At 47.9% G+C, this 27835-nt stretch overlaps 1 protein-coding gene and 1 long non-coding RNA gene across 2 annotated transcripts; one reads left to right on the top strand and one right to left on the bottom strand.

Annotated features, from left to right (window-relative positions):
- The first annotated feature begins 67 nt into the window (after positions 1-67).
- On the top strand, positions 68-16660 carry LOC121015913 (uncharacterized). Its single transcript, XR_005784038.1, has 3 exons — positions 68-256; positions 7282-7428; positions 16443-16660. It is a non-coding gene; the product is annotated as an uncharacterized LOC121015913 (long non-coding RNA).
- GSG1L2 (GSG1 like 2) lies at positions 10031-27811 on the bottom strand. Its single transcript, XM_040453208.1, has 5 exons — positions 27007-27811; positions 18456-18503; positions 16657-16809; positions 14517-14628; positions 10031-11050 (listed from the first exon to the last, which is right to left on the bottom strand). Exons 1-5 carry the CDS (start codon positions 27311-27313, stop codon positions 10792-10794), a joined length of 879 nt encoding a protein of 292 aa, XP_040309142.1. The 5' UTR covers positions 27314-27811; the 3' UTR covers positions 10031-10791.
- Between the last annotated feature and the right edge of the window lie 24 nt (positions 27812-27835).

Here is a 27835-nt window from a genome sequence, read left to right as displayed (position 1 = left end):
TAGTGTCTATTCTGATATTCAGGGACACATGCTGGCCGGGTCTGATTTCAGAGCTCTTGCCAGGGCTTTTAAAGCTCTCTGGCTTGCCTGACTGTTAAGGGTTTCCTCTGCTGTTCGGGGCTGGGCATTAGGGATCGGGACCTGGGATTTTCAGGCAAACATCCCTGTGCTCTGTTCCTGTAACCCTTGGATCAGGTGATGAAAAGCATAGAAGAACCGTTAAGAAGAATGGAGCCTGTTGCAGAATGAACCCCTGGTAGGTGTGACCTGAACAGAGTGTGGGGGTGTTTCTTCCTAGTCAAGCTCTTTCACCTCCCTGGGTCTTAGCTTCCTTATCTATAAAGTGGGCGTAACATAGTCATCTTGCAGGGCTCTTGCAGGGACAGACTAAGATACTATGTCCAAGAAGATAACTATTATCCTCCGGAATGATTAAGAACGCTAAGAATTTGGGGTGCCTGGCTGGTTCAGTCGATGGAGTGCATGACTCTCGACCTCAAGGTCGTGGACTCAAGCCCCGTGTTGGGCGTAGAGGTTACTTAAAAATAAAGTCTTGGGGGCGCCTGGGTGGCTCAGTTGGTTAAGCGCTGGCTTGATCAGGTCATGATCTCGTGGTTCATGGGTTCCAGCCCTGCATCGGGCTCTGGGCTGACAGCTTGGAGCCTGGAGCCTGCTTGGGATTTTGTGTCTCCCTCTCTCCCTGCCCCTCCCCTGCTTGCACTCTGTCCCTCTCTCCCTCTCAAAAATAAATAAACAAATTTATAAAAAAGAATAAATGAAATCTTAAAAAAAAAAAGAATAGTAAGAATTTATCCCAAATGTGAAATATCTTAATTACATAAGGGAACATGATAGGATTAGAAATGAAAACACATCAAAAGCTAAGAACCAGTTCAAGCATTCAAACCTCCAGAAACCAGAAGACCAGTCATAATGATGCCCTAAGGGCACCTGGTTAGCTCAGTGGGGTTAAGCATCTGACTCTTGGTTTCGGCTCAGGTCACGATCTCACGGTTCGTGAGTTCAAGTGCCCAGTCGGGCTCTGTGCTGACAGTGTGAAGCCTGCTTGGGATCTTCTCTCTCCTCTCTCTCTGCCCCTCCCATGCTCATTTTCTCTCTCTCTCTCTCTCTCAAAATAAATAAACTTAAAAATATATATTTATTAATATTTTATTATTTTATATTTATAAGTATAAATATAAATATATTTTATAATATTTATATAATTTTATTGTTATAAAAAAGTTTATTGAATAAATGCCTTTAAAGGTGGCCATCTTGGGGCACCTGGGTAGCTCAGTCGGTTAAGTGTCCGACTTCAGCTCAGGTCAGGATTTCGCGGTTCGTGAGTTCGAGCCCCGCGTCGGTCTCTGTGCTGACAGCTCGGAACCTGGAGCCTGTTTCAGATTCTGTGTCTCCCTCTCTCTCTGCCCCTCCCCTGCTCATGCTCTATCTCTCAAAAATAAATAAATGTTATGAAAAAAAATAGATTCACAAAGTTGTTACTGTTTTGCTGAAGATTTATCCATATTGTTATGTGAAGTTGGAGATTACTCATTCGGTGTGTGAATATACCTCGCATTTTTACTTCGTTCCCCTGACAGTGCCACTTGGGATGGAGGTGTGTGGTTTTTTTTTTTTAATAGAACTGTTCTTTGAAATTAAGAATGAGGAAATTTCTAATGAGCATTCTTTTAGAGGACCCACCTACGTTGGGAGGCTGAAAATATTATGAGTGGTATAATGTCTACTTGCCAAGGTTGGCTTAGTCAACATACAACTTCTTCAGTTCCCTTGTTCAAGTGTGGCCACTGCTGTGGTTGGACAATTCACACCTGTATTTGATGGCAAGCCTCACAGCAGTACAAGGTCCTTTATGAAAGGGTAACTATCTGGGTCTCCTGTAATAGTTCATGGCAGTCTTTCTGTTTAAGTAGATGTGGATGACGGTGGTTATCCACGATCAGGTGCGCTAGCAGAATTATATGCCTCTTCCACGCCATCGTAAGGATGTTCCGGGTATAGTTTCTATGCTGCTGTAAACAGTGATCATTGGCCAACCATCCACCTAAAGACTAGCAAACATCCTCAGATGTGGAGCTTAATGTTTCCAGAATGTCCAGAAATGTCATTCATTGATTCTGTCATTTATGTCTCAACCATTATTGCTCAGCTATCATGAGCCAAGAAGAGATCTATGTGTGAGGAACACAGCGCTGAATGACAGAGAGAGAGTACTCAACCTCACGGAGCTTTCTGACCACCTCGTGTTGGGAAGTGGACAGTGAATCCACAAGGAAGTAATCCTGTAGTATGTCAGAAGGTGGTAAGTCCTCTAAGAGAAAGACAAAACCCAGGGAATCCCTGGGTGTCCAGGCAGGAGACAAAATCTCCCTGGATGGTTCAAGAGACTTTAATGGGAAGGTCATTTGCAGGGCTGTGAAAGGGTTAAGGATACATACACCAGGGCCACTGAGGCACCCAGAGACCAGCAACAGTGAAAAGCTGTTAGCACCCCTTCAGACAAGGGATAGAAAAAGAGTTACTGCAGACCAATGAGAGGAGGTAGAACTTGGGGTCAGGGTCGGGGTGGGGGGGTTGCATCTAGCATATTCTATAGCCATGGAAAGTAGCTGCTACTGTCTGTGAAAACGGGCCAAAGCAGGAAGAAATACCTTGATGGCCGTCTTTCCAGTCTCTGACACCATGGTGTGTTTGAACAAGCATGGGGCTGGCTGGGAAGAGAAGCAGACCAACAGAAACAGCAAGGGTATCTTGCCCACCTGATTAACAACAGCCCCTGTACAATGATTAGTCTCTTGAGGACATGCTCACAGGACCAAATACCTTCATACTCATTCATACTCAAGTGTCATTACAAGGCGAATGTCCACACATCTCTTCCCCAAATTTCCTTGTCACCAATTCTTTTTCCATAGTCTCCAACCTGTTGGCCAACCCAACTACCAATATGACAGTGTAGATCTGTAACTCAGGCCATCTTTCCACCCAAAGGAAGTGGACAATAGGTACGGCTCGAGTTCTGTGCACAGAAGGTCTTCCTTCTCTACCGTGTGTCAGAGCCACTCTTGAACGGGATCATCTGCCTCTAGCTGATGCCAGTGTATCAGACAGACTCATCTGTAAACCATCCCTACCTACCATTTTCCTTTAATGGAAAGCAAAGGCCATCAATGAGCACAGGTGGGTATCACGGAGTTTTAATGCAACGTACTAGTGCCTTCTCTACCTGCTTGGGCCAAAGGTCAGTTCTCTCTAACTGAGGTGATCCCTGAAGGCACTGAGAGCTGGCTGTCCGCTGACTGCACTACCAACAGCTGGGGCAACAATCCATCAGTGAAGAGGAACCTGATTGACATATCACAGCATCTATCACAGGAGAGGGGAAGAGGCAAACTGAGAATAAATCCCTCTGATTTCATGGGTGATCAGAGAGTGTTGGTAAAAAGACGATGAGGAACTGATGGATGCCTGAGGAAGTGATGGGGATCTGTGCCGGACAGATGTTCTAGGCAAAGGGACCAGCAAAGTGCAAAAGCCCTGAGGCAGAATGTGCTTGGAATATTAAGAAGGCTCCACACTCAGCTCCAAACCCAATGTGGGGCTCAATCCCACAACTCTGGGATCATGACCCTGGGCTGAAATCAAGAGTCAGACACTCAACTGACTGAGCCACGCAGGCACCCCAGTTTTTTATTGAAGCATAATTAACATGTAACCTTATAGTAATTTCAGGGGTGCAACATACTGATTTGAAAATTCTATACATTTTCAATGCTCACCTTGATAAGTGTGGTCATCATCTGTCCTGTATGATGTTATTACAATATTATTGACTTTATTCTCTATTCTGTGCTTTTCATCTTTATGATTTATTTTATTTTTTTTTTTAATTTTTTTTCAACATTTATTTATTTTTTGGGACAGAGAGAGACAGAGCATGAACGGGGGAGGGGCAGAGAGAGAGAGGGAGACACAGAATTGGAAACAGGCTCCAGGCTCCGAGCCATCAGCCCAGAGCTTGACGCGGGGCTCGAACTCACGGACTGCGAGATCGTGACCTGGCTGAAGTCGGATGCTTAACCGACTGCGCCACCCAGGCGCCCCAATGATTTATTTATTTTATAACCAGAAATTTGTACCTCTTAGTCTCTTTTCTCTATTTCACCCATCCCCCAACCACACCCCTCTGGAAACCACCAGTTTGTTCTCTGTATTTAAGCATCTAGTTTTTGTTTGTTTATTTTGGGTTTTCATGCAGTATTTGTTTTTCTCTGACTTAGTTTACTTAGCTTAATACCCTCAAGATATGTCCATGTTGTCACAAACGGCAAGATGTCATTTTTAATGGCTGAATAATACTCCATTGCATACATATATCTTCTTTATCCATTTATGTATTGATGGACACTTGGAATGCTTCTGTAGCGTGGCTGTTGTAAACGCTGCAGTAAGTATAGGGCTGTATATATCTTTTCAAGATAGTGTTTTTGTTTTCTTTGGGTAAATACCCAGTAGTGAAATTACTGGATCATATGGTATTTCTATTTTTAGTTTTTATTTTTTTATTATTTTTTAACTTTTATTTATTTTTAAGAGACAGAAACAGAGCACAAGTGGGGGAGGGGCAGAGAGAGAGGGGGAGACCCAGGCTCTGAGCCCTCCACACAGAGCTTGACGTGGGGGTTTGAACTGTGAGATCATGACCTGAGCTGAAGTCAGTGCTTAACCAACTGAGCCATCCAGGTGCCCCGGTATTTCTATTTTTAATGTTTTGAGGCCCTACATAATGTTTTCCAGAGTGGCTGTACCAAGTTACATTCCCATCAACAGAGCACAAGGGTTCCTTTTCCATTGTGGTTTTGATTTGCATTTCCCTGATGATGAGTGATGCTGAGCATCTTTTCATGTGTCTGTTGGAGGGCCTACATATCTTGTAGGACATGGTTCAATGTTTGGCTTTTGCTCTAAATGAGATGGTAATCCTTGGAGTGTCCAGAGGAGAGAAAAGATGTGATTTGACTTTCACGTACACCTGTTGTACTGGGACTAGGTTGTGTGGGGACAAGGATGGAAGTGGAGAGGCAGCTGGAGACTTTTGTGACAGTAACCCAGGGAAGCAGTAATGGTGGCCTTGGCTTGGCTTCATTGGGTAGAAGTCAAGGTGGTGAGAAGTGCCTGGATTCAGACAGATTTGAAGGTAGAGCAGACAGGATTTGCTCATGGGTTGGACGGAGGGGAACAAAGGAAAGAGAAGAGTGAAGATTACTCCCAGATTTTGACATTTTGACTTGAATGACTAATAGGATAGAGTTACTCTTCACTTTCCTTCCTTCCTTCCATCCTTCCTTCCTTCCTTCCTTCCTTCCTCCCTCCCTCCCTCCTTCCCTCCCTCCCTCCCTTCCTCCTTCCCTCCCTCCCTTCCTCCTTCTTCCTTCCTTCCTTCCTCTCTCCCTCCCTCCCTCCTTCCTTCCTTCCTTCCCTCCTATCTTTCCTTCCTTCCTTCCTTCCTCCTTCCCTCCCTCCCTTCCTCCCTCCCTCCCATGTATTCTCCTTCCTTCCTTCCTTCCTTCCTTCCTTCCTTCCTTCCTTCTTTATTTATTTTCTTTTTTTTTTTTCTTTTGAGATGGGGAAGACTGCAGGAGGCAGAGATTGGGGGTGTGGGTGAATTCCACATTGCGTTCTATGTTAATTTTGCAACCCAGTTAAATCTAAGTGGAGGTGTTGAGTGGGAAGTGGGGTAAGCCATTCTGGAGGTATGTCCAGCTGAGAGAGGTCTAGGCTCAGGTTATACATTTGGGAGTTATCACAGGTAGGTGGTATTTCTAGACATGCAATGACATGCAAGCTCTCCTAAGACTTGAGTGTAGACAGGGGGGATATTGGAGGGCTATGCTCTTTGGTACTCCCATCATCCAGAGACTGGGGACTTGAAGTAGTGTCATCAAAGGAGACTGAATAGATGTGGCCAGTGTGGTGGGGGAGACATAAGAGAGCAGTGTCCAGGAACCTGGTGAAGACAGTATTTGAAGCAGGAGGTGACCGCCTGCATCTGATACTGCTGATTGGTCAAGTGAGATAAGGTCTGAGTGGTGACCTTGACTTTAGTCATGTGGAGCCAGTGGAGACATTGACAGGAACTCCTGTGTGAAGATTATCATGAGTTCAGTTCTCCTTCAGTCTTACTGTCCATGGTTCCGTAACAAGCCAGCCCTGCAAGGTGGCTCACGATCCATCCAAGCTCCCTGCACCTGATGCTTTGAAAACATGGTCTTCTGCATACCTTGATATTTGGATGAGAGCCTCGCTATGTCTGAGAGATGCTCAGGGACACTGGCCCTCAGAGCTTGGTTGAATAATGTTAGGCAGCTTCCACTTTTCCCCATGGCCCTGGAGATGCAGAAAAGCAGGACAGGGCGGCAGGATCTCTGGCGTGGACCTATGTTTGGGCTCAGATGCAGCTCTCAGGGGGAACAGTGAAAACTCACATCCACTAAGGGTGGGGGGTGCTTTTCCTTTTTCTGTTTATGGCTTGACTGCCATAGACAAGGGATATTCCAACCCAAAGCATGTTGCTTAGTCTACAAAGAGATTCTTGCTCCAAATCCCAGTCTACTTTATAGCCCTACTTTAGGAGAGAAGCCTAAAGATTGGCCTGACCCTGAAATAAAGGTATTTTCTAGTCCAAGAATTGAGAACTAAGACTCAGCAGTGTGAATGCATCTGTGGGATTGGGGGCCATTCCGGGAAACCCGGGGCATGAAAGCCGCAGTCTAACGTAGAGAAAGCCCCCCGCCTGTCTTCTTACCTGGAGCCTCTTCAGTGTCCTTTGCCCCAAGCAGAAGCCATGTTTTGAATTGAGTGTAGCTTCAAATTGCCCTGACCCATCTCTGGATCAGAGAGAAGGGCTCCCTCAATGGCTTCCTCCTGGCGTTTTCAACCCCTTGACTCCTCCCACAAGATGCCCAGGGCCCTGCCCTTGGACAGTCTCACCTAGGGAGGAAGGAGAGGAGGGGATTTGTCTCCCACTCTGCCCCCAGGAGCCTTCCAGCCCTGAGTCTGAATCTCCGTTCCGCTCCTGACTTTTTGTACAGTCTCAGGCATACAGTTAAACCTGAATCTCATGGCCATCTTCTGGAAATGGAGACCCCAATACTACCACCTTCATAAACGTGCTGTTGTGTAGAGTCAGAATATTTTGAGTCAGCCGCCATCTTTTTTTTTTTTTTTTTTTTTTTTTTTTGCCACCTACCTCGTAAGAGGAGACATGGACCCTTTGCCCTCCAGTCCTCCGAGACTGGTTGGAGGAGGCCATCGGGAGCCCCTGCTGGCTGCTTCTCGTGATGGATTCCTTAGTCAGAACAACCGAATGCCAGCAGCTTGGAGACTGACTCATCTGTTGTTGAAGTAAGTAGACCGTAGACATGGACCAGTTCTGTATCAACGGACCCCAAACAGGCATTCAGCTCATACCAGAAAAGGGCAAAGGTTGAGTCCTTACTTCTAGGAGGAATGGTGTCGTGCCTGGAGCATTGTAGACACCTGAGGAAAGTCACTGAATGGTTAACTCAGGGTGGATGGTGTCCAGGCTAAAAATGGTTGGTGGATTGGCATTCATTGGATCCTGGCTTTCTCCCTGGCGCGGCCACTGAGATTTCACTCTTGTTTCCCACCTCACTGGCAGGGGCTCAGACTCCATCTGGTTTCCTTAAATACCCAGAGGACCCGACACAGTGCTTTGCACATGGCAGATCTTAGCAGTTAATCCTTCTGTTTTGTTCGCTAAATGCCAAGTATTATTCTAAGATCTTCACACACATTAACCCACTTAGTCCTCACAATCCCCGAAAAAGGGGGGCTATTCTCTCATTTTACAGATAAGAAAACTGAGGCACAGACAGACAAGTGACTCACCCAAGGTCAAGGTAGGGGGAGCTGAGGTTTCTGTTGAGGCAGTCTGACTCCAGAATCCGTGCCCTTAATCACAATCCATATTAATTCCTTCAAAATTCTAAAAAATAAAATGGTCTATTTGATAGAACATATGTGTGCATATATATATATATATATATTTATATTTATATATGTATATATTACATATATATATTCATTGATATTCTCCCAATGCACACATCACATATACACATATATACAAATATGTCTTGTGTGTCTGAGGATTTTCTACTTGTGCACCATGGTCTTAGATGTCGGGGAATGCAGAGAACAGTCCTTGCCCTAGAGAAGTAATTTACAATCTGTAAGAGGGAAACAGGTATATAAATAGATCATTTCAATATACCGAGGAATTAAAATCCACCGGGGTCTGTCTTAGAGCAAAGCTATATGAAACTGAGATACCTTGGCTCTTTTCCCTTTTTTTAATGTTTTTATTTATTTATTCATTTTGAGGATGAGAGAGAGAGAGAGAGAGTGGGGTGGAGGGGCACAGAGAAAGGGGGACAGAGGATCTGAAGCGGGCTCTGTGCTGAGAGCAGAGAGGTTGATGTGGGGCTCGAACTCACAAACCACGAGACCCAAGACCTGAGCCAAAGTTGGACGCTTAACAGACTGAGCACCCCCACCCCCCGCCAACCCAGGCGCCCCTGTTTCTTGATGTGGGTGGTGGGTACAGGTTACGTTCACTGCCTGAAAATTCACTAAGCGATGCATTTAGGGTTATGTGGGTTATATACTTTAATATAATCAACACTTTAAAACACTTGAAAGGAAGAAAAGCATCTTGGGAGCTCAGAGGATATAGCAAAGATTCAGTTTTGGCCGGAGCCTCAGGGATCAAGCACCCTGTGTCCTGCCCCGGCATCTGATCACTGCTTGTCTCTCAAAGTGCCACCTGGGTCCTCCAATGACATCAGCTTCTCTCATGTGGCTCCAGAAAATGCGTTTTTCTCTCTGGCACCTTCTACCGCATTCTACACAGATATGTCTTGTTTTGCATTGCTTTTTACATTTTTTTAAAGTTTATTTTATTTATTTTTTTTGGGGGGGGGGAGAGAGAGCATGCAGGGGAGGGTCACAGAGAGGGAGAGAGAATCCCAAGCAGGTTCTGAGCTGTCGGTACAGAACCTGATGGGGGCTGGAACCAGGAACCACGAGATCATGACCTGAGCCGAAATCAAGAGTCTGATGCTTAACCAACTGAGCCACCCAGGAACCCCTTGCTTTGCTTTTTAAAAGCGAACTGAGTGTCTCTTTGTGAACCTTTCCTACGTGGACACACAGGGGTTATGAACCATACAAAGGACCCTGTACACTGTGGAGGGCGGAGGCCACTGGGTACGGACCCCCCTGCTTTAGGCGAGAAAACAGTGCAGGAGACCTCAGCACGCCCTCCTGGTTGGGCTTACTCTAGCAAAAATCCATCCGACATCTGTCCAAATATGCCTGGTTCAACAAACCACAAAATTCCATGCGACCATCATTCATTGGGCACATACCTGACTAGAGCCCCAAACATGAAGAACTTAGCTGATTTCTCCTTATTCTGTGGCTACCGTTCAGCATAAGCAGATCAAGTGATTTTATTCGTAACATTCAGGGATGGTTTGTTCATTTTTCCAGAAATGACACGTTCACCAAACACATGAATACTTTCTTTAGATGAATCTAAGTTAGGGCATAATTAGGGTTGTTCTAATTTAGCAGCTTATTTAAAAAAAAAAAAAACCAGCAACCTAAATTATGTATTCAGCAACCTGTGGCCTCAATGATATGTTAGTTTAAAATGTAAGATAAGTTTATATAATATTATAACAACACATTAGGAACCATGCAGAACACCACTGCTTTAAACAAAACTTGCACGTTTAGCAATGTTTTTTTTTAATTTTTAAAAAATGTTTATTTTTGAGAGAGAGACAGAGACAGAGCACATGAGTGGGAAAGGGGCAGAGACAAAGAGGGAGACACAGAATCCGAAGGAGGCTCCAGGCTCCGAGCTGTCAGCACAGAGCCCGACGTGGGGCTTGAACCCACAAACCATGAGATCATGACCTGAGCCAAAGTTGAACGCTCAGTCGACTGAGCCCCCCGGAAGCCCCATAGCAATGTTTATTTTTAGAAGCAAAAGTGCCTAGCAATTTAAGTACAACATTTCCAACATTTGTTCTACTTAGTTGCGATAAGGTGTCATTCCATCCGGCTGTTCTCATTTTGTTTTATCATTTGATTATGCTTCTAAGTAGATTTTACTATAGGTAGAAATGAGGAAATTTCGAAGAAAATATATATCTAAAGTAACACAAAGCTAATTTTTTAAATTTAAATTCGTGGCTTCTTGATGAAAATTAAAAAAAGGAAGTATGTGATAGTCACACAGGCTATCAATCTGTGTCTGTTAATTAAGGGGAAAAAATTCTGGATACTCTTCCGTCAACAAACATGTGCGGGCAACACATTTTATACTTTTGGTAGTTAGAACCTTGCTTTCCCCTGTCTTCAAAACTTCTTACCCTCAGTGTTCACATGTCCCATCTCCTTTGGTTACTTTGACTAAACTCACTGTCAGGAAAGCCTGAGATGCTGATTTATACTAGAGTGTCAATGGTTGATATCTTCTGTAAGAGTGATCTCACTTAAAGATACTGGCATTTTACCGGGAACCAGTAGCTGAAGCCAAAGGTGTTTAATGAAGGGTAAGATGATGGGTAGGAAGTTTACCCGGACCACAGCCTTCTGAAGTCCTCCCCAGAGATGTTCATTGTGGACGTAAGTGCCTGGCTGGTCTGCCTCTGCAGAGCTGGTAGCTTGTGGCTAGCACATGGACACCTTCCCTGGGGCATTTGGTGGCAGGTGCTCAGATGCACTCACAAGGACATGCCCGGCAGGGCTGGGAGCAGCTTCCATTTCCCGAACACTTTCTGAAGCCTTGGGTTCCGGGAATTTGTGTTGAGAGTGCTTACTGCCTTTCCGTACCCTCTGCTTCTCTATGAACTCCAGGCGGGCTGCCGTGTATCTGTTCACGGCCATGACCGACACAGCCATGCAGAGCGCGAAAGAACCCCACGCGAGGCTGTCAACAAAAGGCACAGTTAGGGAAGAGTGTGGGGCTGTGGTTTCCTTCCTGCGGGAGGTCAGTCTGATGAAAATCCAGCTCATCGTTCCACTGAGCTCGGACCCGGACTTTGGATCACAAGTTTCGGACACCAGCCAACAGTGTTGTTAAGAGAAAAGATTTCGGAGTCATTGTGCCCAATGTGCACTGTGGGTTTACGCCCATCTCTTAGGAACTGTGCACCCTTGAGCTGATGACTTCACCTCTCTGTATCAGTTTCCTCATCTGCAAAACCTGACGGATAGTAACACTGCACACAGGGCGGTGGTGAGGAATTTAATGAACTAATGTGTGGGAAGTACTCAGCATGGGATCTGCTGATACAGAAGTGTTGCTTTTTTGTTATTGTTGTTCTTGGCTCTAAGGCAGGACACCAGCCCTGGGTGTTGTTACTTTATATCCCCACCCTCTGGAAACCTGTTGCGTTCCGAGATGATGGTCTAGCTACACTTTTCATCTTCCACAGAACAAGGAGGAATGAAAGAGAAAGAACCTCTGCCAAGTGACGAGTGTGTGTTTTCGGGGGACAAAATTCCCAGGTAGAAGAGAAGCCTCCACCTCCAATTACCTACAAAGAAGCCTACTGTAGCTAAGTTCTAAACTCGCTCCAGAGTTTCCAATCATCCCTAAACATGACTTGACCCTCAAGGACACCAACATCTAGGGGGAAAGCCCAACAACAAATAGAAAAAAAAAAAAAATCCAAAGAAAAGAGCTAAGAACAGAAGAAAACACCAAGAAGAAAACCTTTTGATTACTATCTACAGAGACATATGAGAAGCTATTGCATGAACAAAGCAAGATCAGGATATTTAGAAAAAGAATAATTAGAAAACAAGAAAGACCTAGGGCACCTGGGTGGCTCAGTAGGTTTAGCATCTGAGTTCGGCTCAGGTCACGATCTCCTGGTTCATGGGTTCAAGCCCCGTGTTGGGCTCTGTGCTGACAGCTCAGAGCCTGGAGCCTGCTTCGGATTCTATGTCTCCCTCTCTCTCTGCCCCTCCCCTGCTCACACTCTGTCTCTAAAAAATACATAAACATTAAAAAACAAACAACCATGGGGCGCCTGGGTGTCTTGGTCGGTTAAGCATCTGACTTTGGCTCAGGAGATGATTTCACAGTTTGTGGGTTCGAGCCCCACATCGGGCTCTGTGCTGACAGCTCGGAGCCTGAAGCCTGCTTCGGATTCTGTGTGTCCCTCTCTCTCTCTCTCTCTCTGCCCCTCCCCTGCTCACGCTCACTATCAAAAATAAATAATAAAGACATTTTTAAAGAATGTAAAAAAGAAGGAACAGAAAGCTAAGAAATGGAAATAATCAAAGAAATAATACCAGAAAAAAACCCCAGAATTCTAGGATGTGAATATTCCGATTGAAGGGCCCGTCAAGCACAGGAAAGGGAGAATGAGTGTGAATGAGAGATCTTCCCTCCAAGGTGCATCATCCTGACGTTTCAGAATACCAATAATAAAGAGTAGAAAGCAGCAGCTTACCTATAAAGGGACATGAATCAGAATAGTATGGAACTCGTGCCAGAAGCAGTCAATTCTAGAAGGAAATGGAGCCACACCTTCAACATTTTAAGGGAAAGTGATTTCCAACAAAGGATTACGCACGCTGCTAAACTATCAAATATAGAGCATTGGATAAATACATTTCCAAATATGCACGAAATAAAATAATATCTTTGCTCCTCGAACCCTTTCTTAGAAAGCTACTGGGGGATGTGCTCCCACAAAATGTGAATGTGAACTAAGTTAGATAATGACATGGGGCCCAGAAACAGCTCTCTGCTCACAGCACTGTGGCAAACCTCCGGGCAGGGGGTCCAGAGCGGAGAGGAATGTGGAGGGTTTTGGTTGGAGCTGGAAGAGTGGATAGGGGGAGACAGAATTGAGAGATTGCTCTGTTTAATGCCATTTTATTTTCAATTTTTAAACATCTTTAAATGTTTTTATTTATATTTGAGAGAGAAAGAGAGCAAGGGGAGGGGCAGAGAGAGAGGGAGACGCAGAATCCCAAGCAGGCTCCAGGCTCTGAGCTGTCAGCACAGAGCCCGACGCGGGGCTCGAACCCACGCGTGGTGAGATCACGACCTGAGTGGAAGTTGGACGCTTAACCAACCCATGATTTTTTAAAAAGATATTATTTTTAAGCAATCCCTACACCTCATGTGGGGTTCAGACTTACAGCCCCAAGTTCAAAAGTCATACACTCTACTGACTGAGATAGCCAGGCACCCCTGTTCAATACTATTTGAGTTTTAAAAACTATTTGTATGGGGCGCCTGGGTGGCGCAGTCGGTTAAGCGTCCGACTTCAGCCAGGTCACGATCTCGCGGTCCGGGAGTTCGAGCCCCGCGTCGGGCTCTCGGCTGATGGCTCAGAGCCTGGAGCCTGTTTCCGATTCTGTGTCTCCCTCTCTCTCTGCCCCTCCCCCGTTCATGCTCTGTCTCTCTCTGTCCGAAAAAAATAAATAAACGTTGAAAAAAATTAAAAAAAAAAAAAAAACTATTTGTATGTACTTCTTTGATTAGAAGTTAAGTAATTACAAGTAATAGGAAACAAAACAAAACAAAATGATATTGGAACCAATACCATTTTTGAGAGAGATCACGAGCAGGGGTGGGGGGAGGAGGAGAGAGAGGGAGAGAGAGAATCCCAAGCTCGGCGTGGAGCCCAACACGGGGCTCAATCCCACGACCCTGGGATTATGACCTGAGCTGAAATCAAGAGTCAGACGCTTAACCGACTGAGCCACCCAGGCGCCCCTGTATAATGTGACATGACTGAGACTTTCTGTTAGGAACACAACTTATCTGTCCATTAGAAGCAGGGGCAGGGTCTCTCATGATTGAAGTATTTATTAGGCAGCATTATAACTCAGGACTCTTCCCCATAAGCCATGTTTAAGAATGTGATAACATCAGTATCCCCATTTATTTATTTTTTATTATTTTTATTATTATTATTTTTTAATGTTTGTTTATTTTTGACACAGAGGGAGACAGAACATGAACAGGGGAGGGGAAGAGAGAGAGGGAGACACAGAAGCTGAACCAGGCTCCAGGCTCTGAGCTGTCAGGACAGAGCCCAACACGGGGCTCGAACCCATGAACCGTGAGATCATGACCTGAGCCGAAGTCGGACACTCAACCGACTGAGCCACCCAGGAGCCCCCAGTATCCCAATTTCTTGAGGGCTTGGCTCTTTGCCAAGGATTTCACAAACATAATCTCTTTGAATGCCTAGGGACACATGAGACAGGTCTCATCACCTTCCAGATGAGAGAGCTGGGCTCCAGAAAGGTTAAGAAATCAACCCAAAGTCAGACGGCAGAGCAATGGCCAAGGTCGGTAGTCTTACAGAACCTGTGTGTAACCCTGCGGGTCCGTCGGGGCTTGGGCACCACGGCCAGCAACCTACCAGTATGACCAGCCATAGTCCCACGTCTGAGGCTTCCAGTCTTCGGGACCAAGGTTCACAGCGATTTGAAAGATGGTTGTGTACATCATGTGGGCCACCATCCCGAGGAGCCCTGCACGAGGAAAGCTTTGTGAGCCACAGGTGGGGATGGGGTTTCCCTACCTTGCGCGAGTTGGATGTAAACCCCAGGAGCGTCCTTCTTGAACCCTTCCAAGCAGGTCCCCCATCTCACATTCATACCAATTCCTCGTTGTCGTGAATGCATATGGCGTGTGTTCCTCTGACGTGTTGTTCCTCCCGTGGCCACCTCTCCCCGTGTGTCATGCCCCTGTGTCCCTGTGCTCAGAGGCACCAATGCTCCAGTCTCTCCTTCCCTGTGCAGCAGAGGGGTCCTTGGACCACATTTGGCCTGAAGCCACACTCTACAGGGTTCTGTTCTGTTACTTCTTTTGCATGTGGATGGTTTGCAAACTCTGGGATACTTTAGGGAAAAATCTGAGTATGGGGGGCAAGCCTGGGTGGCTCAGTCGGTTGAGCATCCAACTCTTGACTTCAGATCAGGTCGTGATCTCACGTTTTGTGAGTTCGAGCCTCACCTCGGGCTCTGTGCTGATGGCATGGAGCCTGCTTGGGATTCTTTCTCTCCCTTTTGCTCTGCCCCTCCCCTACTCAAGCTCTTTCTCTCTCTCTCGTAATAAATAAACATTAAAAAACCCAAGTAAGTTGCCTTGGATTTCATTTTTAAATGCTGGCTGTTTTGTCGTTGTGTCTTTCTTTTGCGGGGACTCTAATCTCACACGTGTTTGTTTTTTTTTTAATTTTTTTTTAACGTTTATTTATTTTTGGGACAGAGAGAGACAGAGCATGAACGGGGGAGGGGCAGAGAGAGAGGGAGACACAGAATCAGAAGCAGGCTCCAGGCTCTGAGCCATCAGCCCAGAGCCCGATGCGGGGCTCGAACTCACAGACTGCGAGATTGTGACCTGAGCTGAAGTTGGACGCTCAACCGACTGAGCCACCCAGGCGCCCCTCTCACGCGTGTTTTCATTGGATAAATGTATGGCAAATGGTGGCCAGGTAGGGATCAGCTTCAGGGGCCCAAATAGAAGTGAGTTTTAATTGGTGGGGGCAATTATTTATATATTAATGGGCCATCTAAAGTCCTTGTGATGTAAACCCTCCAACAGTCTACCTGAAACTGTGTTTGCACACTTGAAACGGAACAGACGTCCAGAAAGAGGTTTACTCATGACCTTGGCAGGGGTCGGGGGGAGCACTGGAGGGTGCCAGGACCTGGGGAGGAGTCTCCAAGAGCCCACGGCCTACCTCTTTGTTATGAAGATCCAGAAATTGGATTTTATCAGCCTATTCGCTGATGATAAAGCTTGGGAAAGACTCCTGATACTTAATCACGCACAGAAGTGAGCTCCCAGCTGGACTGATGCACTGTTGGCAGGGCTTGGAGGATGGGGACAGAGAAACAAAGGAAGGCAAGAAAAGGGGGTCCTTTTCTTGATGGAGAGGCCACTCAGGAGACCAAATGAAGCTGCTCTGATACAGTGGAGGGTACAGAAGGAAGACCGCCACCCCAAAGAAAGGGAGTTCTTCATTCTTACACGTACATCGAGCTTGATAATGACTTTCAGTAAGCAACAATTTCTTGCATTCTTCCCACAGAGTAGGTGCATTTACTCAGTCATCACTATAGCCACTGGAGGTAGCTGGTTTAGAGAGGTTGAGTAACTTGCCTGGGGTCACACAGCACTCATGTGGCAGAGAAATGACACCCAGGTAGGATTTCCTGACAAACTACTGTGCTGCATTAGGCAATTTCCGTTCTCAGAGCCCATGTGTCTCCTTCCCAGGGTTGTGATAAAGACCCAGTAATACATTTTATTTCCCATCCCCTTTCTTTTCATCCATCAGCCAAAGCATCATTGCTTTCCCCCGCCCCCTGCCCCTCCAGTGGGATTTATTCAGTGACTTCTCCGGTGGACCAGCCAGCCGTCCTGCTGAGCGGGCTGTTGACAGGAGAAGAGCCAGCCTGCGCTTTGGCAGTGGGGACAGACAGCCCGGAGCTTTGTCCCTCCCGCTGGGACAGGCTGTGGGGAATCCCCTCTTGGCTTCTGTCGACAAGTACCTGCGAGCACCGTGAGGATGGCTACAGAAGCATCCACCTTGAGCCAGCGGAAACCAGCGCTCTGAGAACTCACTCCGGAGCCCAGGAGGACGGCACTCGTCAACACCAGAAGGATGTTCAGCATCTCGGCCCCAATGGACAGCCACAAAAGTCCTGCAAAGTGTGAGGGTGATAGAGACCCTGAGCCTGGAGAGTTCAGAAGCACCGTGATGTCGAACCCTTTGATCCTGTTCCCCTCTAAGACACAAAAACAGGGTGGCCTGGATGGCTCAGTCGGTTGAGCATCCGACTTTGGCTCAGGTCATGATCTCACTGTTTGTGAGTTCGAGCCCCGCGTCAGGCTCTGTGCTGACGGCTCGGAGCCTGGAGCCTGCTTCGGATTCTGTGTCTCCCTCTTTCTCTCTCCTCCCCTGCTCATGCTCTGTCTCTCTCTCAAAAAATAAACATTAAAAATTTTTAAAGAATAAAAAAATAAAATACAGAGATTGTCAGCATTTAAAAAGAAACAGAAAACACGGGCTCCTGGGTGGCTTAGTCGGTTAAGCGTCCAACTTCGGCTCAGGTCATGATCTCACGGTCCGTGAGTTCAAGCCCTGTGTCGGGCTCTGTGCTGACAGCTCAGAGCCTGGAGCCTGCTTCGGATTGTCTCCCTCTCTCTCTGCCCCTCCCCTGCTCATGCTCTGTCTCTCTGTCTGTCTCTCTCTCTCTCAAAAATAAATAAACATTAAAAATATTTAAAAAAAAAAGATTGTCCTTCGCTGGGAGGCAGAAAAATAAAAACAGCAACAATAAAGCAGGAGTCTGATGTGGGGACAGGACAGAGGCGGTGGGGGGGGGCCTCTCTATTCCCCAGTTCGGAAGTTAGTACGTTGTTTGGATTTGACCAGAAGACTTTATCTTGGTCTTTTTATTTTTTTTATTTTTTTTATAATGTTTTATTTATTTTTGAGAGAGAGACAGGATGCGAGTGGGTTGGGGCAGAGAGAGAGGGAGACGCAGAATCCGAAGCAGGCTCCAGGCTCCAAGCTGTCAGCACAGAGCTGGACGCGGGGCTCGAACCCACAGACCGTGAGATCATGACCTGAACCGAAGTCGGACGCTCAACCGACTGAGCCACCCAGGCGCCCCAATCTTGGTTTTTTAAAGAAGACACCAAACTTAAGGAAGAAGGCAGAGGCGGCTGAGCGTTTAGGAGCCCTGGTTAGAGATCCCAAAACCTTGTTTGTATCTGTGTGGGCCGTTTCTTTGCCCTCCGGAGGGCATCCCGCCCGCTTCTAGGAGACACTGTGCTGCAGGTGGAGGTAAGAAGACAGAGGAACAGGGAGGGAAGCTGGTGTCTGTGAGCTGCCTCCTGGGGCCCCAGCAATGGTCGAAACAGGTGTAGATCCAGCCTTCACAAAACCTGCACTCCCGCTGGGGAAACAGACCCCGTGAAACCATCACGGATTTGATGAGCGGCACAGACAAGACGAAGCGTGCGGGAGCCCATCTCTTCCCAGCCCTGCGTCCGCCGTGGGCCGCCGTGGGCCTATGCGTGCCCTGGGACCCGGTAAACCCTACCGGTCAGGGCTTCCCGCCCCTCCCCACCAGCAAGGTCGGTTGTACCACCTTTTCCAGAGCCCCTGACAACTACAGGGCACATGCAGGGGGCAGGTGGTTCCAGCACTTGGACTTGACTTTGTGGAAAAACCACAAAGAGCTCTCTCGTGTCTCCGCCCCTCCCCCTGTCTCCCCCAACACACACAATCAAAGTGACCCACGCTGTGAGGCACCCTGGTGGACAGAACATGGGTGTTTACCGTGTTCTTCAGCTGGTATTATACTCTGGAAACTTCTACACTTTTCACCTAGAACACAAAGAGAATATACTCATAAGGAGGAGTAACTGTGTTTCTAGCACCCTCACTCTCTTAGGGACAGACTGTGTTTCGAGCACCTTCAGTCTATCCAGGGTCATTTTAATGGAGAGAGAGACAGAGCATGAGTGGGGGAGGGGCAGAGAGCGAGGGAGACGCAGAATCCCAAGCAGGCTCCAGGCTCCGAGCTGTCAGCACAGAGCCCGACGTGGGGCTCGAACTCGGGAACCGTGACATCATGATCTGAGCCGAAGTCGGACGCACAACTGACTGAGCCACCCGGGCGCCCCTATCCCAGGTCATTTCGAACAAGGATTAGGGGACGTGGCAGATGGCTTTACTGTTCACAGACATGTGCTGGCCCCCCTACCCACCCCACCCACCCCCCAACAGGAACATGATTCAATCCCATCGTGGTGAATCCAGGCTTGGCCATAGGACTTCCTTTGGCCAATGAACTGGGAGCTGGCATGGGGTGGGTCACTTCTGGTCAGAAGCTTTAAGAGCCCATGTTCTGGTTCTTGTTCGCCTGTCTCTGTGATCACAGAAGCACCCGTGCAGATGGAGTCCCCATCAGCCTGGGTCCCTGGATAGCTGTGGGGAGGAGTCACCCTTCGCCAACCTAAAAAATACATGCGGAATGAACTAGGGATGAACTTGTTGATTTAAACCCCTGGGATTTGGGGGTTGTTTGTTACTGAGGCATAATCCAGCCCGTCTGGGCTGATACTGCGAGCCTTAGACCACAGGTTCTCACCTTCCCAAACAGCATCCGTTATGGTATGAGTCTCAGTTTGTCTCTGGTTAGAGGGAAAGGAACAAAGTTTGTATTGTTTTTTTTTTTTTTAATTTTTAATGTTTATTTTTGTGTGTGAGCGAGAGAGAGAAACAGAGTGCAAGCAGGGGAGTGAAGCAGAGAGAGAGGGAGACACAGAATCAGAAGAGGCTCCAGGCTCTGAGCTGTCAGCACAGAGCCCAACACGGGGCTCGAACTCACGAACGGTGAGATCATGACCTGAGCTAAAGTCGGACGCTTAACCGACTGAGCCACCCGGGCGCCCCTGTAATGATTTTAAAAAACACACTGGAGCAGATTCAGAGCTGTTACCGAGTGACCTCGCTGTTGGCATCCCATCATGCTTTCTGGAGCGTGGAAGGACGGGGGGGAGTTACTGCGTGTGCACCAGAGGCTGCTTATTTCGTGTTCCGGAAGGTTCCCGGAAGCCTGGGAGTATCATCTGCCATGACAGATGCCCAGATGCCTGCACAATCACCTGCTTCTTCCCTGCAGAGTTCAGGGGAGTGGCTCCAAGGACCCCTGAGGGTAAGTGACCGGTACAGGAGCATTAGGACTCGGGCTGCATTAGGACACCGCCCCCGCTGCATCACTGACTGGATGCAATCTGGTGCACAGCCCGGAAGGTGCCGGAGGATGCAGACAAGCCTGAGCCCCGGAGCTGCTCCCCGTCTGGGCTGGTGGGAACTGAAACAGGGCCAGGTGAGGCACAGATCACTGCCTCTCCAAAAGAATGGCTTTCTCAGCCCTAAACCAAGCTTAGTGGTCCCCGCGTTGGCCTCACATCAAGGATTTAATGAAATAATGGACAGGAAAGCCGCTCTCAGTTCCTACACACCGAAATCTCCCTGAAATAAAATGAGTTGTACTGGGGGCTGTTTGCATGTGGTTAGGGCACAGATTGTTATTAAATATAGCACACTGTAAGTATCCTGAGGGCCAGAGTCACGTCACCTACCTTTCCTGGAAGTTTTCAGGGACAGAAGGAAGCTTGGGGGAGCATCTTTAGACCTCAGAAATTATTTCTCCTTTGTAGGAGAGAAAACCCCAGGTAACTCTCCTACTCAAGAACCTGCAGTGGCTCCCTATTCCTCCAGCGCTGAGTCAAGGTTCCTGTTCTTTGATGGCCTTGCTTCCTCAACACACAGCCCTTCCCTTCGGTTCACCTTCTACCGCGTCAGGCTCATGCGGGAAGGACCGTCCGCACAAACAGGTGCACGCTCACGGTAGTGCACGTCTAAATGCCACGGACCTTCAGATTGGCCACGCTTGTCCTCACGAAACACCAAGCGCCCTGGGGCCTTATTGCTTCCCACGTCTGCCCTGCGCCTCTGCTGGGCTCTGGGAAGAAGAGGAACAAAGGCTGGGTTTATGATACAGCCACTTGGTTGAGCTGCCCCGATGGGATTCTTTCTGGCGAACGTGTCACAGGCTTTACCCGTCACATGACCCGAGGGGGGGCACTTACACAGCCTGGGGGTGAGGATGACAGCCCTGGGGACCCGTCTGCCAATCTGTAGCCGCAGTGGCCCATTCAGCTTTTGAATTAAGCCCACTTTGGATGGATGCAACCGTTTTCCTGAAGATTCTCTGATTTTGGCAGTGGGCACGGTGTTAGGGTCGCAGCAGCAAAACTTTGGCCAGTTTTTCCTAGTTGGACCAAGGAAGTCGCCATTGCACTGGGGACATTTCTACACTCACACGCTGCTCTCAGAGAGCCCTTTTGGGGCCGGCGAGCGCTTCTTCACGTAAGCCCCCGCGTCATCCCCACGAGACCCAATGAATGAGGCCGGCAGGGGGGAACAAGTGCGTGTCAAGGACAGAATGGGGCACGTAAATCCTCAAGGCCTGGCCTCTGTGCCTGGTTCTGCCATTCAGTAATCAGACCACTCTGAACCTCGGTCTCTTCATCTGTGAAATGGGTGTGATAGAAGTCCTCCAATGACAAAGTTGCGAAAGGATTCTGTGAACTGCCTTATGTTTTTATTTGGGTTTTTTTTTTTTTTTTGAGTGTTTTGTTATCGATAAAGACAAGTGCACACAGCCACATTTGACAGATCTGGAGGCCAGGCGCAAACAGGTTGGTAGACTCAGGAATCGAAACACCTGAGACCCAGTGCCTTATGCACGTCACCCACCTGCTGTCTTTCTCCATAATGCACTGAGGACGAATTCTCTCTCTTGCCTTCCTTGGAGGGCTGCCCTTTCTCTCAGGAATAAAATGGAGGCCAGGTACAGAGCCAGGGGCAGGGCAGAAAAGAAAGTGGAGGCCAGCCAAGGAGATTAGGAGCATTCACAATAGCTTAGAAGGCTGAGGTCAGCCTGGGCCAGATGTCAGGCCGTCGTGACCCCTTGATTAATCTGAATCCTCAGCAATGGTGTTCCTTTTGAATGAGGCCAGCGGGATTAAAAGGAAAAATCTTCATAAATCCCACGAAGCCAGAGAGGCGGGTGTTAACGGAGCTTGGCGGTACAGTTTCACCAGCCAAGCAGGGCAACATGCCAGCTTGGGAACTGGTGTCCGGGTCCCCAGTGCTGGACTCGGGCATCTCTGTCTGCTTGTTCCTCACCCCCTCCCCTCTATGGGGTCCCCAGGCCCCTCTGTCCTTGACCTTTGGGGTTTAGTGCAACAGCGAAGAATTGGAAACGGACACCTTTTCTTGGCTCATTGATTGGACGCTTTCATTTCAAATCTCCATTTCAGAGTGTGGGATCAGAGGCGCTGCACCCCTTTAAAGGCACGTTAGGCAGGGGCCCCCGGGGGGCTCAGTCGGCTAAGCGTCCGACTTCGGCTCAGGTCATGATCTCTCCGTCTGTGGGTTCAAGCCCCACGTCGGGCTCTGTGCTGATGGCTCGGAGCCTGGAGCCTGCTTCCGATTCTGTGCCTCCCTCTCTTTCTCCCCCTCTCCTGCTCATACTCTGTCTCTGTCTCTCAATAATAAACACATTAAAAAAAAAATTTAAAGGCACTTTAGACAATGGCATAAAGGAACGGGAGGAGGTGGCTTGTGCAGAGGATGTCCTAAAATCACACTCCGGATAAGCTTTTGCAAGGACAGAGCTGATTCAGAAGGAAAAGATCCAGGGACGCTCTGGGGACATCAGAGCTGGGGAGGGGGTGTTGGACTTCCCGAGACCCCTTTCCTGGGCTTTCTCAGATCAAGGGGCACCCTCCCCAGGATGGAGTCCTTACTGTCAGGTGTCCTGAGCTCCCCCCTCCTCTGGGACTCTCTCTTTGAGCAGTTTGGGTGCCCTCCCATTCACCTCCAGCTGTAATCCTTCTCTTCTCTTTTCTTTTTTTTTTTTTTTTAATGTGTATTTATTTTTGGGAGAGAGTATGCGTGAGTAGGGGAGTAATCCTTTTCTGTCGTCTACCCCAAATCTCCCAGACACTTGTGATAAATGAGACTTACGAGCAGATGTTTATGGGGACTGATCTTCAACTGGGGGCCCCAGGCTATATTCCGCGGCCAATGTGTTTTCCTGGGCCTATGCAATGTTTTCGAGATGCTTTAAAATTGGGGATTTTCACGGGGAAATCCAAGTATTTTACTTTTCTGGAAAACTCGGAGGATCTGACAACATTGAGCACGTAAGCCCTCGTGACCATAAAGTTGAGCTGAGCCAGGGGCTGCCTCTTTATCTGGGGATGAGGTTTCAAGGTCATTGGTATTCTCTGATGACCTTGCTTCATTTGCTTTTGTTACCACCTTCTGCGGGCATTGGTTTGCGACCTGTGGCATATATCTGTTGTTTTATTCCTTTGTGTGTTTGCTGTTAATTTAGTTATTCTTTAGTAAAAATTTCATTCTAAGCTTTTTGCTCTGAGAGCGTCTCATAACACATGAAGGTGATCACATCTCTCCGAGGGAAAAAAAGGTGTTCTGAAGAACATGCTTCTTCTTGGCTCTTAATAAAGTGATGACGGTATTTAGAGACTGTGGTTTACTCGGATGAACTTATTATCTTAGGAAGCATAAAAAATGTGAGCAGAGGGTTTTTTTTGGATTGATAGACACAAAATTATTCATTGGCAATTATAAGACAACTTCTCTTCAGTTGAGTTTTGGGCACTGTGGGGGGAAAGAGGGAGTCTGGGTAAGACTTTTACAAAGAATGAGGGGCGCCTGGGTGGCTCAGTCGGTTGAGCATCTGACTTCAGCTCAGGTCACGATCTTATGGTTTGTGGGTTTGAGCCCCGCGTCAGGCTCGGTGCTGACAGCTCAGAGCCTAGAGCCTGCTTCGGATTCTGTGTCTCCCCCTCTCTCTGCCCCTCCCCTGCTCATGCTCTGTCTCTCTCTGTCCCCAAAATAAATAAAAACATTAAAAAAAAGAAAAGAAAAAAAAAGTATATAAGATGCACATAAATCAGAAAGGAGTCAAGAATTCCACTCTTTATTTCTACTTGGCTTTGTCCATGAAACGTTGAGAACATCAACCCTCCTTAGAATTCAGCCTGTGTTCCTGACAATATATTTAAAAACCTTGCAGAGGTGTGATCCACAAGAAGGCAGTGTGTGTGTGTGTGTGTGTGTGTGTGTGTGTGTGTGTGTGTGTGTTGGTAGAATGTCAAGGAGATTCCGGGTCTCTAGAGGAAGAAGTGTGAAAGGTCTTCTCACGGCCCCATAACTCTGCTGTCAGCCTCTGCTTAGGTCGAGAAAGCCCCCTTCCTCCCACCTGGGTCACAGGTTTTTACCAGAAAGCTCAGGGACAGGTGTCTAATTTCCTGGCTCCTGAGAAGCAGTGCTTCTCATCTTGTTCATTTAGGTGTTTCTTTCTAGGGAACACTGTCTTGCTGTCTTGCCCAGATCCTTGTCCTGGAGTGACCGTGACCTTGCGTGGCAGGGTAGGAGAGTTGCCTCGGGTGACACTGAAGAGACATGTGGGTTAAGTTCTTCTGTAATGAGGCTTCCCCTTCCACCCTGCTTTGTGTTCTAATGCAAATACCTGGACTGTTCTGCCTCAGACACTCTGTCCTGTCTGCCTGGAATATCCTAATCTCCATCTATTAAAGTCACAGTCCTGCTTGGAGGCCTGATACAGTGGCCACCTCCTTTATGAAGACTTCGCCATGCCCAGAGCTATGAATAACCTCTTTCTCCTTTCTATTCTGATATCATATGTGAATCTTTGTGGTAACCATGGTCATATTTTTCCTTGTTTTAGTTTCATCTCGATCCTCACCACTGTGGTCCACTCACCTTTGTATCCCCCCATTCCCCTCATCTTGTGCTTGACAAGGAAATGCTTTTTAGCGAATTGGCTCCATGGTGCTTGGGACGCCCTTTCCAGAGGGCTTTGCTATACCCCAGGGCATGCTTCTCTAACTCTGGTGTGTGTCTTAATCACCAGGGGAGCTTATTAGAGATACAGATAACACCAGATAGAAAAGAGAGCTGAGGGGAATAAAAAACAATGCTATGAGGATGGGAAAAGAAAAGGCAATTAGGAACTCCAGGGAAAGCAAAAGGCTATACAAGAAATTTAATGTACTGATAGCACCTCCTTGATTCTGTAATGAACAATATTTATACAGTCTAAATAATTATTGGTTTATTGATTTATAGAAAACAACAATATAAGTATATTAGGAAGATGGGAGAACAGACATGGGATGTGGTGGTATGAGAGATTTATCCTTATCTGTCATGACAGGAAGTCAATAAATCATGTCTAACATGAAGACAGCATATGGTTTTTGAAACATGGAGGCAAATACCAGAAGAAACAACTGAGCTAAAAGTGGTTTCTCTGAAGGGTGGGACCAAGTTATAGAGCAGGAAGGCAGCAGGGGACTGTTGGTTTCTCTTATAAGTGTTTTTAAATGATTTGATCTCTTATCTATGTATAAATATTACCTTACTTAAATATATATATATATATATATATATATTTTTTTTTTTTTTTTTTAAAAGACTGTGGATATCTAGACCCCATTTAGATCTATAGAACCAGAATCTTCTACACTGGGCACCTGGAGTTGTATTAACTTGCTGGGCGATTCTCATGCACAACAAACATTTGATAACCGGAGTGGTGCTTATATGCAGTTATGGAAATAGAAGTAGGCAGACCTCATGTGGGGACTTGGAAGGGGAGTGGAAATTCCCAAGAAACTTGCCTATGGGTTTGGTGACTATATTTTCCAAACTGAAAATCTGAGGCTGCCTTCAGTGCCCTCCAGAATGCAGGATCATGAGCCTCCTGTGTCTGTGGGGGTAGAGAGAGAGGACGTATAGGAAGATAGTGGCACCCCCCAGAGGAGAGGGGCAGGAGGCCCTTCCAGTAGCTTTAGCTCTAGGTACTATTGTATCGTGTGTACCACACTTAAAGCAAAGGCCATATGTACTGACGGGGACACATGGAAGGCTAAGACTAGGCACTGGTGGCCCCCAGTGGGGCAGGATGGAGAGGGGTAAGCAGCATTGAGAGGGTTCCTACTTGGAGCCTTTTACTTAGACCTCAGAAGAAACCACTAATGCTATAAGGATGAAAAAAAGGCAATTAGAAACTCCAGGGAAAACAAAAAGCTGGTCAAGAAATTTAATGTGTTAAGCCTGAGGTCAAGAGAAAAAAGGGGGGGGAGGTCCTCTCCTTTCCACCTTGACGGGTGTGCTTTTCTAGCAGGAAGGGCAGAGCATTGTGGCCCCAAGCATGGACTTGGGTTTGCTCTCAGGTTGTATGACACTGCAGAGTTCAGCTCCTCCCTCCTTAGTTCCTTAGGATGTAAAACAAAAAATTTTTTTTTCTGAAATGGGTGTTCCAAATACCAACCATTCCCTTCCCTCTTCTCTCTTGTCTTCCTCTCCCATTTCCCTTACCAACTGGCAGAAGTTCAAAAGATATGGAACCGGGGCTGAGTAATATGGCAAAAGCAGGGTTGGGCTCGCCAGCCATATGACCTGAAACTCTGAGCCTCAGTTTCCTCACTTGTGAGCTGAGGAAATAATACCTACTCTGCAGGGTTATTGCAAGGATTTCCAGAGACAAAGGTCTAGCTTGTTAAGGATTCTTACTTCTTGAAGGTGCCCCCCAAGAGGGAGGATCCTTTCCCACCGATGATGATAAAAGTCAATTTTCCAAGAGAACTTGCCATTTCTTTTTTTTTTGTAAGTTTTTAAATTTTATTTTTAAGTTTATTTATTTATTTTGAGGGAGAGATAGAGTAAGGGGCAGACAGAAAGAATCCCAAGAAGGCTCCACATTATCAGTGTGGGGCCCGATGCGGGGCTTGAACCCACGAACCGTGAGATCATGACCTGAGCTGAAATCAAGAGTCGGACGCTTAACCGACGGAGCCCCCCAGGTGCCCCTGAGAACCTGACATTTCAAGACCCCCTAAAAAGCGCAAGGATGCAGTTTAGGGTCAGACGGGGCCACTTTGGGTTCTCGGGGGATTGGGTAGACACTAGCAAATGGTCAAAGCGCATTCTTACAAACACCCCACATCAGGCACTGTTGCAAGGCAGGGAAGCCAGTCATTTACGCCTTATAATAATTCTTGCTGACATACTGCTGTCATCCTATTTCACAGATGAGAAAACGGAGGCCCAGAGAGGTGAAGAAGCTCGCCCAAGGATACAGAGGCTGTCAGCGGCAGCACTGGGATTCAAACCCAGGCAGCCTGGCTCCCGAGCCCCTGCCTCTGTCGCGGGGGGGGCCCCCCCCCCCCCGGCACCTGCGGCCACGCTCGCTCACCTGCGCTGCCGAGGTTTTCCTCACAGGACTGCCAGAGCCCCACGTGGAACCGGCTCTGGATGAACCTGTCGTCTCCCGTCTCCCAAATGTACTGGACGGCCTGGCTCTCGTCGTCCTTCCTGCCACCGCCGTGGCCCCTGTTGAGATGAATGCATCCTAGCCCTCCCGGATGGTCCTGGCACAGAGGCTTTGCCACCCTGCGGGTCCCCTCGCACCAGTGGCTGCTGCCCAGGGCGGCGAGGGAGAAGGCCAGGGCGAGGCAGACGGGCAGTAGGGCGTGCACCTGCTGTCTCCCGGCCCCGTCCATGGCTGGAGGAGGCGTGCGGCCTCGGGATGAGCAGCGGGCCGCCTCCCTGCCTCCGCGTGCTGCCCGCCCCTCTCAGCCCTGCCATCTGGCACCCTTACGGGCTTCTCTCCCATCCCCGGGCCCCCCCCCCCCCAGCGTGTGACGCCCGTGTGCGCGCCTGTGGCCTGAGAAGCCGCGGGAGAAAGAAAGCACGAAGCCGACGTGTTCAGCTGCGTTCGCGCCCCCACCCTCCCCAGGGTGTGGGTGTGTAGGACGATGTTCTTGTCTTTTTAAACCCGGGGTAAAATACGCACAAGACAAAATTCACCATGGTGACCATTTTCTACTTTCATACTGCTGTGCCCCAGTCTCTAGTCCCCTCTTCATCTTGGGACCCCGGGGGCGGAGCTCCCCTTCCCTGTCCCCGGCCCGGCACCCGCCACTCCACTTCCTGTCTCTACCAACCGGGCCACTCCGGGGACCTCACACAGGTGGGGTCATGCAGTACCCTCTCTTCCTGACCGGCTTCTTTCACTCAGTGTA

The sequence above is a fragment of the Herpailurus yagouaroundi genome, unplaced genomic scaffold (genome assembly GCF_014898765.1).
Source record: "Herpailurus yagouaroundi ecotype Mexico unplaced genomic scaffold, PumYag 208, whole genome shotgun sequence".
In the NCBI taxonomy this organism is placed as follows: domain Eukaryota; kingdom Metazoa; phylum Chordata; class Mammalia; order Carnivora; family Felidae; genus Herpailurus; species Herpailurus yagouaroundi.
Note: the sequence above shows the minus strand (reverse complement) of the source record. Positions and strands in the feature narration are given on the sequence as shown.

Coding starts and splice junctions, on each gene's coding strand:
- GSG1L2 (XM_040453208.1), bottom strand. CDS start 27,313: ATGGACGGGGCCGGGAGACAGCAGGTGCACGCCCTACTGCCCGTCTGC. Junction 16,810..18,455: donor AATACCAGCTGAAGAACACG/GTAAACACCCAT, acceptor CACACTTTGCAG/GACTTTTGTGGCTGTCCATT. Junction 11,051..14,516: donor GACTATGGCTGGTCATACTG/GTAGGTTGCTGG, acceptor TTTTGTTGACAG/CCTCGCGTGGGGTTCTTTCG.